General features: G+C 37.3%; 1 protein-coding gene and 1 long non-coding RNA gene across 2 annotated transcripts in view; both read right to left on the bottom strand.

The window, feature by feature from the left end:
• Positions 1-3,806, bottom strand: part of LOC149006902 (uncharacterized) — a 39,201-nt gene extending 35,395 nt beyond the window's left edge. Inside the window, exons 1-2 of the mRNA XM_089166306.1 lie at positions 3,718-3,806; positions 120-1,455 (exon numbers count right to left, since the gene is read on the bottom strand). Of these exons, the coding sequence (XP_089022432.1) occupies positions 120-1,455; positions 3,718-3,725 (1,344 nt within the window). The 5' untranslated portion in view covers positions 3,726-3,806. The remainder of the gene's footprint in view (positions 1-119; positions 1,456-3,717) is intronic.
• Positions 3,807-4,782: 976 nt separating this feature from the next.
• On the bottom strand, positions 4,783-13,997 carry LOC149006903 (uncharacterized). The gene is made up of 3 exons (XR_016175138.1): positions 13,653-13,997; positions 7,962-8,171; positions 4,783-7,864 (listed from the first exon to the last, which is right to left on the bottom strand). It is a non-coding gene; the product is annotated as an uncharacterized LOC149006903 (long non-coding RNA).
• Between the last annotated feature and the right edge of the window lie 296 nt (positions 13,998-14,293).

A 14,293-nucleotide genomic window follows, 5' to 3' on the forward strand; every position in this document is an offset into this window, starting at 1 on the left:
AGCTTCACATGATAGAATACAACAATGTAAATTCTCTTTGTCACTATCCACTATCCAGAGACAGAAAAAGGAGATAGAAAAACATGCTAAAGAAAGCTAAAGCATGATGCAGACCATACCAGAAGCATCTTCAGAAGTGCATGTGTCCCAATGTGAGCAAGTGCTCTTTTTATTCGTCCATTCCCTTCCAGCTCATCAACATAGTGGGAGACGCATTCCCCTTGCTCATACGTTTCCACCAAGACAGCAGGATGCACTAGTGGATACAAAGGTTTTGGGAAGGATACATCCTTCCATCTTCGAAAATTATAGATAAAACGACTCAAATGGGCAGCTTCTCTTGCAAGATCAACTTGAGACATCATGAAGACAGCAAACTGTTGCACACTTTCATCCAGCCTCAACCACTTTAATGTAGGTATGAACCTCGAAATTTTGGCAAAGAAATTTATAATCACAAAATCCCTCCTGATTGCGTCAGCAACCCCAGGATGTCTAACTTTAACAGCAACCACAGAAGGCTTTATCTGGCGACCACGGTGTCGAAATCTTAGTGAAGCTCTATGCACTTGGGCAACACTTCCAGATGCTACAGGTTCCTCTTCAAAATCTTCGAAAATATCTAGAAGCTTGCGACCAAATGCTTTCTCAATAGATTTTTTTGTATAGGCAAAACTATGTGCTGGAGCTTTGGTGTGAAGCTTTGAAAGCTCAGTACAAAGATCTACCGGGAACAGATCAGGCCGTGTGGCAGCCCATTGTCCCCATTTTATAAAAGCTGGACCAGCTTTTTCAAGTGTAAGACGGACAGTATGAAGCCACAGTATCCTGAATTTAACCCCAAAAGAATCCGAAAATGGTGCCATTGCTACACTAGGGAAAAACAAAATTGACAAAAATATGGAGCGCAAAAATAACATAAAATATTCAAAAACTAAGAAGAAAAAATATCCCAGAAATACATGCCCATCCTGTGCATGCATGTACAAAGAATTCCGTGTCGGAAAGTACTCCAAATCTGCCCAAGCTTTCTGTGTCCATGCTACCTCTCCAAGGATAAAGGCAAAAACACTAGGAGCTAACAGATGTGATCTTGTCAGCGCCAAGCTCACAGCACATGCAATCTTACTAATTGGAGGAAATGCAGCACTTCTATAAGAACATATCTGTGAAAGCCTTCTCCAAGCAAGATGGGCATGTCGAGTCAAAGAATTATTTGTAGGGATGACAGGTAACTTCTTGGAACAACTATTCTTGTATAAACTATCTGTTGCTTTGTAGAACGCAAATGAAGCATTCCCTCTACTTGAGATTTTGTACTGTGAATATAGTCTGCATACAGAGGAAGGTGGACCGACCATAACAAGTGACCCATGTTTCTTTGGTAGGTAGGTAGCTTTCTGGTTTCCAATAAGACACTCTGAAACTTTTCTAAGGTTACCAAATGCCAAAAGCCTGCACTTTGGAACGAATGAGATTAACAAACAAGCCAATTTACAAGGCAATCAGATATATCCAAGCATCTCTATGCATTCTAAAATCATTTGACAAATAAAAACATCCAGGCATCTCTATGTATTCTAAATCATTTTAATAGAAAACACCACTGTCTTTCTACTAATCATATGAGTTAATTGTTGACAAAAGGAACAACAGAGAAATACTATTGTCATCCGATAAAACTGTAAAAGGAATTCTGAAGCATCTTATAGAGGAAAATCATTTTACAGAAGAGACCTTATCAATGAGTCATGAACACAAAAAAAAACATTCTTGTTCTGATCTAATAATACAAAATGGATGAGAAATTAAATTAAATACTAAAACAATGAAAAGGAGATGATAAAGTCGTCCAATCAAACCCTTTTCATGTCTGCAGCAGCAAAATCATTTCAACACTGAAGATGGCCCCACTTAAAAGTTCTTTTGCATAACTCTACAATACATATAATGAAAGAAGAGCTGCAGAACAGCCAAACTGCAGGTCCAAAACAACAGGAAGACCTTATATTCCTATCCTAGGACATAATGTGGAATGTGAACATTAAGAGAGAGAATTCAGTCTTCCAAATTCCCTTGATCTCTCCACCTGCATTTTCCATCATCAGGCAATCCCTCACTGCAACTTTGATCCCCCACTGGAAATCTGACATCCTTCAGTACAACCAACCCACTAGTGTTTCTCTCTTTCATTTTGATGCACAACGATTTTGGGTGTTGATTCCTTCGCAACTTCAAACCCTGTATCTCCATGAACAGTCTAAGGTGTTTCCATTTGTTGTTTGGCGATTTCTTTCTCCAGTGATCTCTCTCATGGTTCCTTTATGAGGTTGTGTTTTCTGGCAATTTCTTCCATTAGCAACCAGATCCACAAAAGAGTTCACCTTCACAATTCACAAGTGCTTTTAGTAATATAAAGTTTAAGGATCATTGATTAAGATACCACAGTTGATGACTTTAGGTCTAATATGCTAAGATTCATAGGTTCATGATTTAAAATTTCAGATTCAGGCTTATCGGTTCAATCACATAAGACTTCATAAATCAAGCTGATGGTTTCCAAAGATACTCGTTGATTAACAACTTCTCTACTGTGTTTTCTGGCAATAAAAAATCACAAGGCATACAGACGTCTAACTGTGTAAAACCAATGGCTTAGATCTGAATACAACCACAGTGGGAACGTCAGCCTATAGCAAGGAAGAATCACATATAGTACTGCCATTCTATAATAAAAAGTGGCAAATGTTTTGATGTAGATCAACCATGAAAAACAATACAAAAACATGTTTCAAAAACAAAGTAACTGTCCACATGAACAGTTTTGTGGACCCCAACTTAGATTACATGTGCTTCTATTCTAGAAGGCTTGTAAAGCAAGCCACTTCAGAATCATTGAAACAGATTCTAGAAGATTGAAGACCAAGTTAGCTTCCTTTCGACAATCTATTTTTTGAAACCATACCACAGTCAAGAGTTTCTATTCTGAGCTTAGTGTTTATTTTGAAGTTTCTAATTTACGGGTTACATGAATTTGTAGCTTCCCTTTTTTGCAGACTCTTTTTAGTTTTTTTAATTAGATTGGAGTTGTTGTTGCTGTATAATGTGTTATTATAAATAAGAACGTAAGGCTGAGCAGAAAAAGGACAGAGATTGAAGATTAACCAAGGTATTGTTGAAGCTGTGAGACATGACAATGGTGAACGACCAAATTCAGGGAGCCTCCTTGTCATTTTCCATCAATCAAAATATTAAGCTTTGAAAACTAGTTGAAGACTGGTGTTAGCAATTTCAGGCTTTCAGCTCAACTGTCAAAATAAAGGTAAAAGCTCACTAAACGGTGCGCTATAAGGTTAATAAGACAACGCAAGATTAGGCATGTCCTCAATCCATGGTTGTACTACCCATTCACTGGTTGATTTTGAAGAGCACTTCTTTTGCTTTGGTGGATGGTTAAGAATAACATTAGCTTATTTTGACTGAACCTTGTAAAAGATTTTCATAGCAAAGGTTATAAAAGGAAAACAATTGATACATCACTGCAGAGAATTTATTTTTTGTCTATACCATGGCTTAAAATTCCCTGAATAGAACTAAAAGACCAGGCGGCAAAAAACTCAGTATTCATAATCTAGGGAAAGAAACAGAAGAAAAAAAAGAAATCACATTAACAAGACATAAGGAACTAGAAGAAGTGAAAGAGCAACAGCTGTGTACCTTAACATGGCGTGTACTCTCAACCTCTGCGGTTCTGGCTAAGGTATGAAGAAGCAGAGCTGCTCCTGCTGGCATTTTCTACATTCATGCCAAAACTAAGACTTGCAGAAAGGAAAAAGATATAGAGAACATTGATGCTTTTAGTAAGAACTGACTGTATTAGGAACAAGCCAAAAGATTGAACTTGGTTCGCAAAAAGAAACTTGCAATATAAGTTTTTATGACAATATAAACCTGAGTAATGCACAGTAGTCCTGCCGGAAGAATTTCCTACAGCACTTGAAATATCACCAGTAAAAGTATAACACCTGAAACAAGAGAAATCAGTACAACCAAGTCACAAAATACAACCAGAGGACATGAAGCAAGAGTTGTAGAGCAATATATTGAATGGTGCAACAAAATAGTAAACAAATAAACCAGATATAAATTGAAGAAGAAGATGAGAGGAGGACAATAAGAGATGTAGAAGAGAATTAAGAATGAAGAAGAAGGGGAGTAGCGCAAGATGCAACCCTGTCCCACACGATATGCTTTACTAATAAGACTGGGTTCACGAAAAGTCTCCTAAACCAGATTATAGACTAGATGGAAAGAAATACAATAAACCAGTAGAGAATATCAAAGAATATTGAGCCTACAAGGCATTGCTTGACAACCAAGCAACCATAGATGGAAATATAAGACAAACTATAGAGTAATCTCCTAATATAATAAGTAGAAGCTAAGGAAATAAAATAAAATCAGATCTTATCCAATCTAGGGTGGTCCCCACATAGTGTGGTTACGATTTGAAGTGGTAAATAACGCATATTTTAACACTCCCGCTCAAGCTGGAGTATGCAAATCTGTTAGAGAATATTCCCGAAGGGATCACGGGATTGCGTTGGCGCTGGCTAGCTTGAGGGTGAGTGTTGGAGAATACTCATGAAATCCCAAGGGATCTTGGGTTCATGGTGGGAGATCTCGTGAGATATCTCTTTTTTTAGCTTGGTGAGACGAGATGGAGGGCGAGAGCAGCGAGTTGGGATATCTCGCTCGAGATCTCGCCATATCTCGCCATATCTCGCCCTGGATCTCGCTGGAACTCTCACTTTTTACTTTTTTTTGTGGATTTTGGCTGAATTTTTACTTGCAACTACTCTTACCACATCTACAACAAGGAAGATCAATCATTCTCTACATGTCTTATGAATTTATGATTTAATGACTTATATAGAACTTCTAATGGTTGTATAATTATTTTATTCTTGAAATTTGAGATTGTGATACTCATATGGATGGAATTTTATAACATTTAAGTTAGTTGATGCATTGATATACTTGCTTTTCATTTATATGCCTTAAAGGTTCTATATTACATGTTGTATAACATTGCATTCCCTAATCCTACTACATTTCGGTTTCACACTATGGGTAGACTTAGAAATCATACATAGGGTTGTTTCTAACAAATCCAAGGCCACCAACGTGTTCAAAAGGCCTTAAATAAGCTAAATACCAAGTTTCAACCCAATTGGGACCCTAAAACCCACCGAGATGGGCCACCGAGTTGACGCCAAAAAGTTGTATATCTCGACCGAGATCTCACCGAGATGGTCGAGATCTCTCTTTTTCAAGGTGGCGAGATCTCTCAAGAGAGTGAGATCTTCTACCATGCTTGGGTTCGCACTGGCGCTAGCTAGTGCCAACTCCAAATCCCTTGAGATCTCTCCTTATCCCTAGGGATTTGAGATCCCTTGCAATCTCCCCTTGCCTCTTTTATGTACTTGACTTTTGATATATTTAAGCCTATATAAGGCTGCCTCATATCTGCCAAATTGTGATATAATATTGTCTCTCTTTTGGTTGTTTCTTCTCCTCTTCTTTGCCTTCTCACTTCCTCTTTCTATTTCTATTTTCTGCCATTAGATTGACAAAATCAAAGGCTCCTACTTGGAATAACAAGAGAATATATCAAAAACTTCATCAACCTTGAGCAAAACTAGTAATAGCAAACATCGATAAACACTGAGAGAACTTCACTCAGTAGATAATCAACAACAACTTCAATAAATAATATTCATGTCAAATGAGCCATCCAACAATGAGAACAATAATAAGCGATAGTGAACATGAACCACGGTTTGAGATCTCGCTATTTTAAGATAGCGAGTTGAGATCTCATGCAAGATCTCCTTTGTAGTAAATCTCGACCGAGATCTCGATCCACTCAGCCACTTTAGATGCCATCTCTCGACCTGTCTCGCTCTCTCTCGCCTCCCAACCCACTAAGACCTTCCAACCTCCATTTTTGCCTATTTTCTGTCAGATTGACACCGGATCTTGACTAGCAGCAAGGTTTAGCACATCTACATCAAGAAAGGAAGATCAAATAAGGCCATTTCAAGAAGTTCTTCATCCAAGGCCACAACAGCTATTCATGGGCGTAAGCCCAAGCTGCAAAGGAATTCCCTAGGCCCAAAATCATATAAAGCCTCTACATGCCCAGGGGCACTGCCCCTGCCCCCCAATTGTGAAGCATGAGCCATACCCCAATCTGCATCCAGGGGAAGGTCGTCGACAACAACATGTGAAGCATGAGACATACCCAACATTTCTATTATTAATTTATGGTTTATATTGAACTTATGATGGTTGCATTGTTGTACTCTTGAGAGTTGAGAATGTGATGTTGTATCATACACATATTGATGGAATTCCATTTCCATTTAAGTTATTTGATGTATCTTATCACTTGTTTTTCATTTATATATCTTAATAGTCCTATATTTCATATTTTATAACCTTGCATGTTCATTCTTGCAGCATTTCGGCTTCTAACTTAAGGTCGAGTTAGAACTCATACTTAGGATTGTCTTCTCACAAATTAAGGCCTAAAATAGGCTAAATACCAACTTTAAGCCAACTTGACCCTTAAAACCCCCTAAGATGGGCCCTCGAGTTCACTCGAGTTGGCTAGGAAAAAATACTAGATCTTGAGCAAGATCTCACCAACTCGAATGAGATCTCCCTTTTTGAGGGGGCAAGATGGGCGTCAAGAGTGAGATGTTGAACCATGACATGAACAACATCCGCAAGCATGGTAACAACAATAATATCATAGGGACTCTATCCAAGTAATGCTAGTAGCAATTGTCTCAAAAGTGTAGCATCTTTAATGGCTACCTCACGAGAGGCAAGTAGTGGGTAGGAATCTCCACAAGAGAAGATAAAAAGTGCAGCTCTAATGTTAACACAATTAGATAAAAGTGCAGCTCTAACGTCCACACATAAGCTCTTTGCAAGAAGGCAAGTAGTAGGTAGTATAGGTGATTGTGAGCAGGCCAAGTAGGTAACTACAAACCAAAGATGGTTATCATTGTTGTCGAGTACCATCTTAGGGCAAAAGTCAAGAGCAGATAGAGAGAAGTTTTCAATCTCACCCTCACGTCTTGCATTTTCACGTGGACAAATAACGATCAATGATCCCCACATAACGACAAATAGAATCCGAGGTTGATGTAGCCCAAGTTCCAACAAAGTAAAATGATTACAATTTAGTAATTAATCCACCAAAGCCAACACAATCCATGGTTGAATGACTTGAATCCAAGTAAATATACCAGATAATATAATTCTAGCTTCCAAAACCATTTTGATCAGCCATGGGCATACTAAATCAGCAAAAAATATTATAATGAGCCACATTTTCTTTCTTTGTCCTTTTAAAAAGGGGGCCATTGGTAAATAAAGAAAAAGAATAGCAAATCTGCGAATAAATAAAAATTAATGTAGAGATGGTAGATTTGTAATTAGCAGAAGCATAAAGCTAGAACCCAAAAAAAAAAAAAAAGTAAAGGCAACATACAACTATACGAGTGAATGAGGTAATTTTCAAAATAAAATAAAGTAAGGGATAAAGAAAAATCAGAAAATAAATATGGAAACCGAAGAACAAAAGGTAAATAACAAGCCGAGGGGGATAACTATGTCAGTGGCTTAGGGTAACAAGAAGGAAGGAGGTACATGATAGAAACTTAATAAAAGTTGGTAAAATAGTAACCTAGCCGCATTTGTCTACCACCTCCACAAGGTAACCAAGAATAAGAAAGAAGAAGAAAAGGATGTGGAATGAGTCTCACGCATCCAGCAGAAAAGCCAAACCCTGCAAACAGGAATATCAAAGAGTTTCAATAATAGGTACAAAATATCAATAAACCAACAGCTGTGGACGATAAATTGATAGCAGATAGCTTCCATACTCCATAATAATGGCAGCAAGAGGAAAAGATCAAACTCTTTGCAGCAGTTCAAGAGCTAGTGGATGATTTAATATTCAGCAACTAATGAAGAACCCAAATGGTAGAGTTGAGATCGAGTTCTGGCTTCAAGTAACAAATTAGCAGCCATGCCTAGCCGTAATAGACTTCCTCGTAGCAAAGTTGAATGGCTATACAACTAACATCTTCAACCTGGTTCGGCAGAAAAAAAGCCCCTAAAATATCAGGAAAATGAACTGGATCAATGAGGCAAGACTTAAACTTCAAGAAATTATGGAGAGTCAAGAGTGTTGCCTAGAGAACAAATTGTAGGCAAGATATTCAGGTACATGGAACAGCAAACATGTTTTTCATGTAATCAGACTTCAGAATTTTCAAACTTCCATGACTGTTTAGAAGAAGGTCTAGTTCATACTTATAACACAAATAACTAGGCACACAGTAGCAGATACGCAGCACACTGTTGCCGCAAGCATAATCGATTTTCCTTCAACAAGGCTCTCAAAACAACAGAATTGGTCAGATCGATCTCCGGTTTTATTGCTCTGATGACTGATACCATGTGACAAAATAGTAAACAAATAAACCAGAGATAAATTAAAGAACAAGATGAGAGGAAGAGTCAAGAAGAGAATTAAGTAAATGAAGGAGAAGGAGAGTTGCACAAGATGCAACCTCTCCTTCACGAAATGCTTTATTAATAAGACAGGGTTCAAGAAAAGTTTCCTAAACCATATTATAGACTATATGGAAAGAAATACAATTAAATCAGTAAAGAATATTCAGTCTATAACGAATTGCTTGTCCACAAGCAACCAAAAATAGAAACATAAGCCAAAATAGGAAGTAATCTCCTAATCTAATGACTAGAAGCTAAGGAAATAAAATAAAATTCTTGTAGAATAAAATCAAATCTAGGGTGGATCCCACGGTGTGGTTACCACTGATGTGGCAACTCACGCTTATTTTAACAAATAGAAGTTGTGAAGTAAATCTAAAACCAGGGAGTATGTTTGAACCTTAATATTTATTCCTTTAACTGAGTAAATAACAAATAAAAAAATTGTAAATGTCATTGTCCATGTATATAATTAATAACACGACTAGTCTAATAAATTAAAGAAAGCTTATATTCAAGTGACCATCCAAAAGATCTAGAAGTAAATGCAAAATGTCACACATCAGCTCAAGACAAAAGCAGCAACTAAAAGGTCTAAGCACCTTGATTATAAACCAGGCTTTCCAGCTAAAAAATTCTTGAATGCAAAAAGGATTGTAGAGCACTAGCAGAACAAACAGAGAGGAGAGAAAGACAGGTTACCTAAAACCAACATCTCTATGAATATCAACAACCCAAATAGCAAAAGACCAGACCAAGAAATCCGTAAACAAGTGTCAAATAAACTCAAAGACAGGCACTAACCCAAACCCAGAATATTATGAACCTATTGACTGGGAGAAGCAAAGGCTCATAATTAAGTCAGTTCACGATTGGCCAGTAACAAAAAGCTATTTCATGGAGATCTGAACACAGATGAATAAGCCCCAAGCCTGAAATGGAACCCCCTGTCACATGGGCTGCACTCTTTAATGTCTATGAATCTGTTTGGACCCACTACTCAGCAGCACAATCCCTACAGAGGATGATTGATGGCCTAAAGCTAGACCTCCATCTGCGTAAGCTCCTGTCTCTCAGGTTACCAGATTTTGATGCGATTCTAGAATCCTACATCTAAGGTTGGAGAAGCAGAACCTGATAATAATGTTAAAGTGAACAAAAAGCTTCCCAACATATTCTTGGATGTTATACCTTTGAACAGAGCTAGAAGCCAAATATACCCTTCACCCTGAACAATGTTCCTGGATTGTTGGTGCTTCCACCACTGCTACTAAAATCCAGGACTGAGATGCCATCAGCACCCAGAATCCAGATATACCACTTCTTTACCCCCCCCCCCCCAACCCAGTCTGAATTCTGCTTCTGGCCTAAAACCTAGAAACATGAGTGGATCAAAATATTCTCTTAGCATATCTCTAACATGGGTTACAACAAATGTATGCAGCCTCCTTGAATCCAACACGGTTGTGGATAACTACACGTACAATCTATTAAACAACTTATAGAATCATCCATATATCCTAACTCCTCCATCCTCAACTTTAACAGAGAAGATTTGAGTCTTTAAATCTTCATCAGCTGTTCTTAAAAACTAAAGATTACTGCTAAGTGCCAAGGTAGCTAGTGAAACATTGGAAGGACGTGGGCAACATAGATGAAAGAAGTTTTGGTTTTAGTAGTTCTAGCTGAATTCAAATAAGCTCTTTTACTTTTCTTTTTTTTTTTTTTTTTTTTTTGTTTGGGGGGGGGTGCAGTAACAACCATTGTAACCCCTATTAAAACCAAGTATTTATAGCTTCAAACAAAACTTATTTTTAGGGTGAATAAACTAACATAACGTTTTTATCCCATTTAAGTATTCCTAAGACAATACTTCCGTTTCTATTTCATGGAAGTATTCTGCAAGCTAGAATTTTGTTTGGGACCATGGAAACATTTTTCACACCTCCTTTCCTCTATTTCATCAGCATTTAAGCTATAAACTACAAAGACAGTCCTGCTTGGTGCATTGGCAAGTACTCATTTGTTGGACATTTGTTCATGGATTTAACTTTTAAGTTTTGGAAAGAGCCTCTACGGAAACAAGGATAAGGAAGGATACATTTTGAATAATGGAGTACTATATTAGAATGATCAAAGTAGCAGCCAATCAAGATATTTACACAGAGAATGAATTCCATGTTTGATAGATTAAGTAAAAGACCCAAAAAAATCAAGATATTTTCACAGAGAATGAATTCCATATTTGATAGATTAAGTAAAAGACCCCCCAAAAAAATCAAACGTGAAATAAAACTGAAACCTGGAGTGATATCACAATGATATCCCTAGAATAAAATTAGAACAATAGGAGAATTGTACTTCAAAGTAGGGGTAGAACTATTAATCAGAATTGAGCTAGGCTGCAGTATAGCTAAGCAAAATAAATGAGAAAGATATGCAGAAAATCTGAGAACAAGTTGAGGGGCTGATCTGATTAGTAACCGATACAGAAGATCAATAACTTCTTAGACTTTTTATTAGATGGAGAAGGGAACAATATGACAAAAATGAAAGAGTAATAATAACACCCGGGCTTCACACCGCAAGGTCTATCGGTTGGACCGAATACCAACCTACCTTGATCAAACACAAAGTCTCTCCACAGAGAAGAATGGCTTGCAAAGCAACAATTGATTTCAATTAATAAATAAGGTGATCCACCCTCTTATAAGATCCTTTAAATAACCATCTAAAGACATATACATTAAACACATCAACCAACCACTAGCTACACCTAAGGTTGACTCAACCACTACCTAACTCTTTGACAAAGGAAATCTCCTTTTAACATAAGTCACTTATTTTCTCACTACAACACATTTTATTGACTTCGTAAATTTCTCAGATTCCATTCATATTACACTAGACATGGGCTTAGGTCTAGCTCATGAATATTATAGCATGAGGAATGACTTTAGTCCACCAAAATGGTCTCAGCTGATTTGGGTCACCGACCCATTGAACTTCTTCTTTCTCTTCTTTCTTGCATGTCTTCAGCTCTACATCTTTGATCCTCCCCAAAGACAGCCAAAGACAAAGCCTCGTACACTTGTATAGTGCCCCCTTTCCTTTTCTTTTTTCTTTTCTTTTTTCTTTTCTTTTTTCTTTTTTTTTTTTTTCCCCAAAATGACTTAAACACCCTCGCCAAATATCCTCTCCTCCCATTAAAGGCTAGTAGTGCATCCAACCCAATACTTGCTAAAAGGTGTACCCCACACACATGATTCCCACCCCAAAGAGGTCTAAGGATGTTCATAATGTATGCAACCTTACCCCTGCTTTTACCTAAAGATTGTTTCCAGATTCGAACCCTTGACCACTTGCTCAAAATGGTGCAACCTTTACAATTTCACCAAGGCCATGTTATTATTGGTGAAGACAAATTTTCCTAAACTAGAATGTTCTTGTACCTATTTCAAATCTAGCACAGCCATATTGCATAAACAAGGTGAACATCATCATAGATGACCATGGGTCAAGTTCAAATTGTTGAGATCTTCAAAAAATACGTTGTGAGCCCCCCACTATTAGGAAGTGGTAGGGATGGTTTTGTCAATAGCATTTTGGTCAAATAGATTCAGGGTTTTGTATTGTGTTATAAATAAATGTAATCTCCTTTTGATAAGTTAAAATGAATTTAGGGATGTATTTGATCTTTTCATCTTCCTCTTGATGAAAACAAACATCGCTGCTTGGCTGTAGAGGTAGCGCTTGTGTGAACCATGTAAATTCTTGTGTTACACAATTCTCTTTCTCATTTTTGTTGTGTCGCTTTACAAACACACCCTTCGGCTCATAATGAAGACTCATCAATAAAATCTCAAACGGACCAAGACAAAGCAAACTCAGGTTCACGCGCATCAAGACAAACCAAAATTCATCCATACTCTTTAAGTAATTCATTCTGCAAAACCCTTGAATTCCATCTCTACCATTCTTGGAATTGTATTTGTACATCTTTGAAATGTTTAAGTTGCCAAATGGTTTCACTTTACTTGTATAGCTATGTGTGATTTGTGAAAGCATGCACAAAAGCCAGAAATAGGGAGTGGTACACAACTGTTCGACGGGTTTCACGCCAAAGCAGCAAAGGACTACATCAGCAACTGGTAATCAGAGAGTTAGAGTGGAAATTCTAACTTCTGACCACCAGCAAGAAAAGATGGCGAAGCCTTCTTCGCTCTCCTTATTACTCTGATTCCACTGTGTCAGTGACGGCCTCTTAATTGTCTGCTAGTTAGAAATGTCTCAGGTTACGTGGAGGGGATTTTGTATCCAGAGGTAACCAATCAGTTTTACTGTTCTAATATTTGTTCCTAAGAAACAAAAAACACATAAACACTCCAGAAGAACGTCATGTGGAAACAGTTGAACTAGCATCAAAATTAATGCAAACAGACCTAACCAACAAAGCCAGAACAGCATTCACAGAATAAGTAGTAGTTTATTGCAAACTTATTATACCGAACTACATCCTCATCTCTAATCAAAATTTGAAGCACCGGTGGAGTTTTATGTGGGAGAATTACTCAATACTGTATCAATTTGTGAGAATTCTTGACCAAATATCGAAATTTCAAAAAGAAAAAACAAGTTCGGCATTTGTGATTCATTCACTAATATAATCCATCCTAGTAGTCATATCAGAGATGCACAGCACATTCCATACAATTTGTTAAATCATTGAGAATGGCTGAATGTCACCTTACATCTTCTATTGCATAAGAAATTTTTCCATTGATGAGAATGATCATGGAGAGCTTCCCAACGACAGAAAACTCCCCCCCCCCCAAAACAAACAAACAAACAAACAAACAAAAAAGCAAATTGATTTTAAAACCATACAGAGTTACAAACCCATTGGAAAAAATAGATCAACTCAAGTCGTTTGCATCCAGAAACTTCAAGGAAACAAAAGGAGACAAATAAATAAACCCTCTTAAAGCCAAGAAAAGGATGTAACAATATGAATGACTGAAACAACGACAGTTACAAAATGAAACTCAACAAACCCTCGGCTGAGTATCAAATAAAGGAATCTTTAATCTGATTTTCCCCTCCTTTATATCCGAAAGTACAGACCTCTTTCCAATCTAGCTTGATTCGAAACACTAGGGAAAGAAGCTGGTTGTAGACATATTAAATCAAGGTCAAGTACATTTGAATACAGTCTGAAATTAACCTTTCCTTGGCTCCCACGAATTGCCGCTGTAGAAAAGCAACGCTGACAAAAGGATTCTCTTTGAGGGAGCCCCTGCATGTTAAACATGGTCATTAGAGTGTAAAATGAGACGGAGCGGGTCAAACCCTACATCCACGACGAACCATTTGCCTTTTCGTTTCTACCGTTGCAAATGTTTGAATTTACACGTATCTCTATTCTCTGTTTTTTTTTTGGTAAACATCTCTATTCTCTGTTAAGGTATGGTCCAATTTATTTTTCATTTCGCCACTAAAAACAATTTTATTTTCATCAATTTCTACCCAACAATTACACATTTAAAACGTATGTTTATTCTTTTTCTAATTTTTTTTTTTTTTTTTTTATAAATAACGGGGTCACACATTGACCAGCAAAAACCAAAACAAATAAAAAACTAATTTGGCCCAACTAACCTATCAACCTAAAAAAATTCCTCCAATTATGGAGGTG

This window comes from Hakea prostrata, chromosome 8 (genome assembly GCF_041222555.1).
Source record: "Hakea prostrata isolate BN-2017 chromosome 8, UWA_Hpros_2, whole genome shotgun sequence".
Classification (NCBI taxonomy): Eukaryota; Viridiplantae; Streptophyta; class Magnoliopsida; order Proteales; family Proteaceae; genus Hakea; species Hakea prostrata.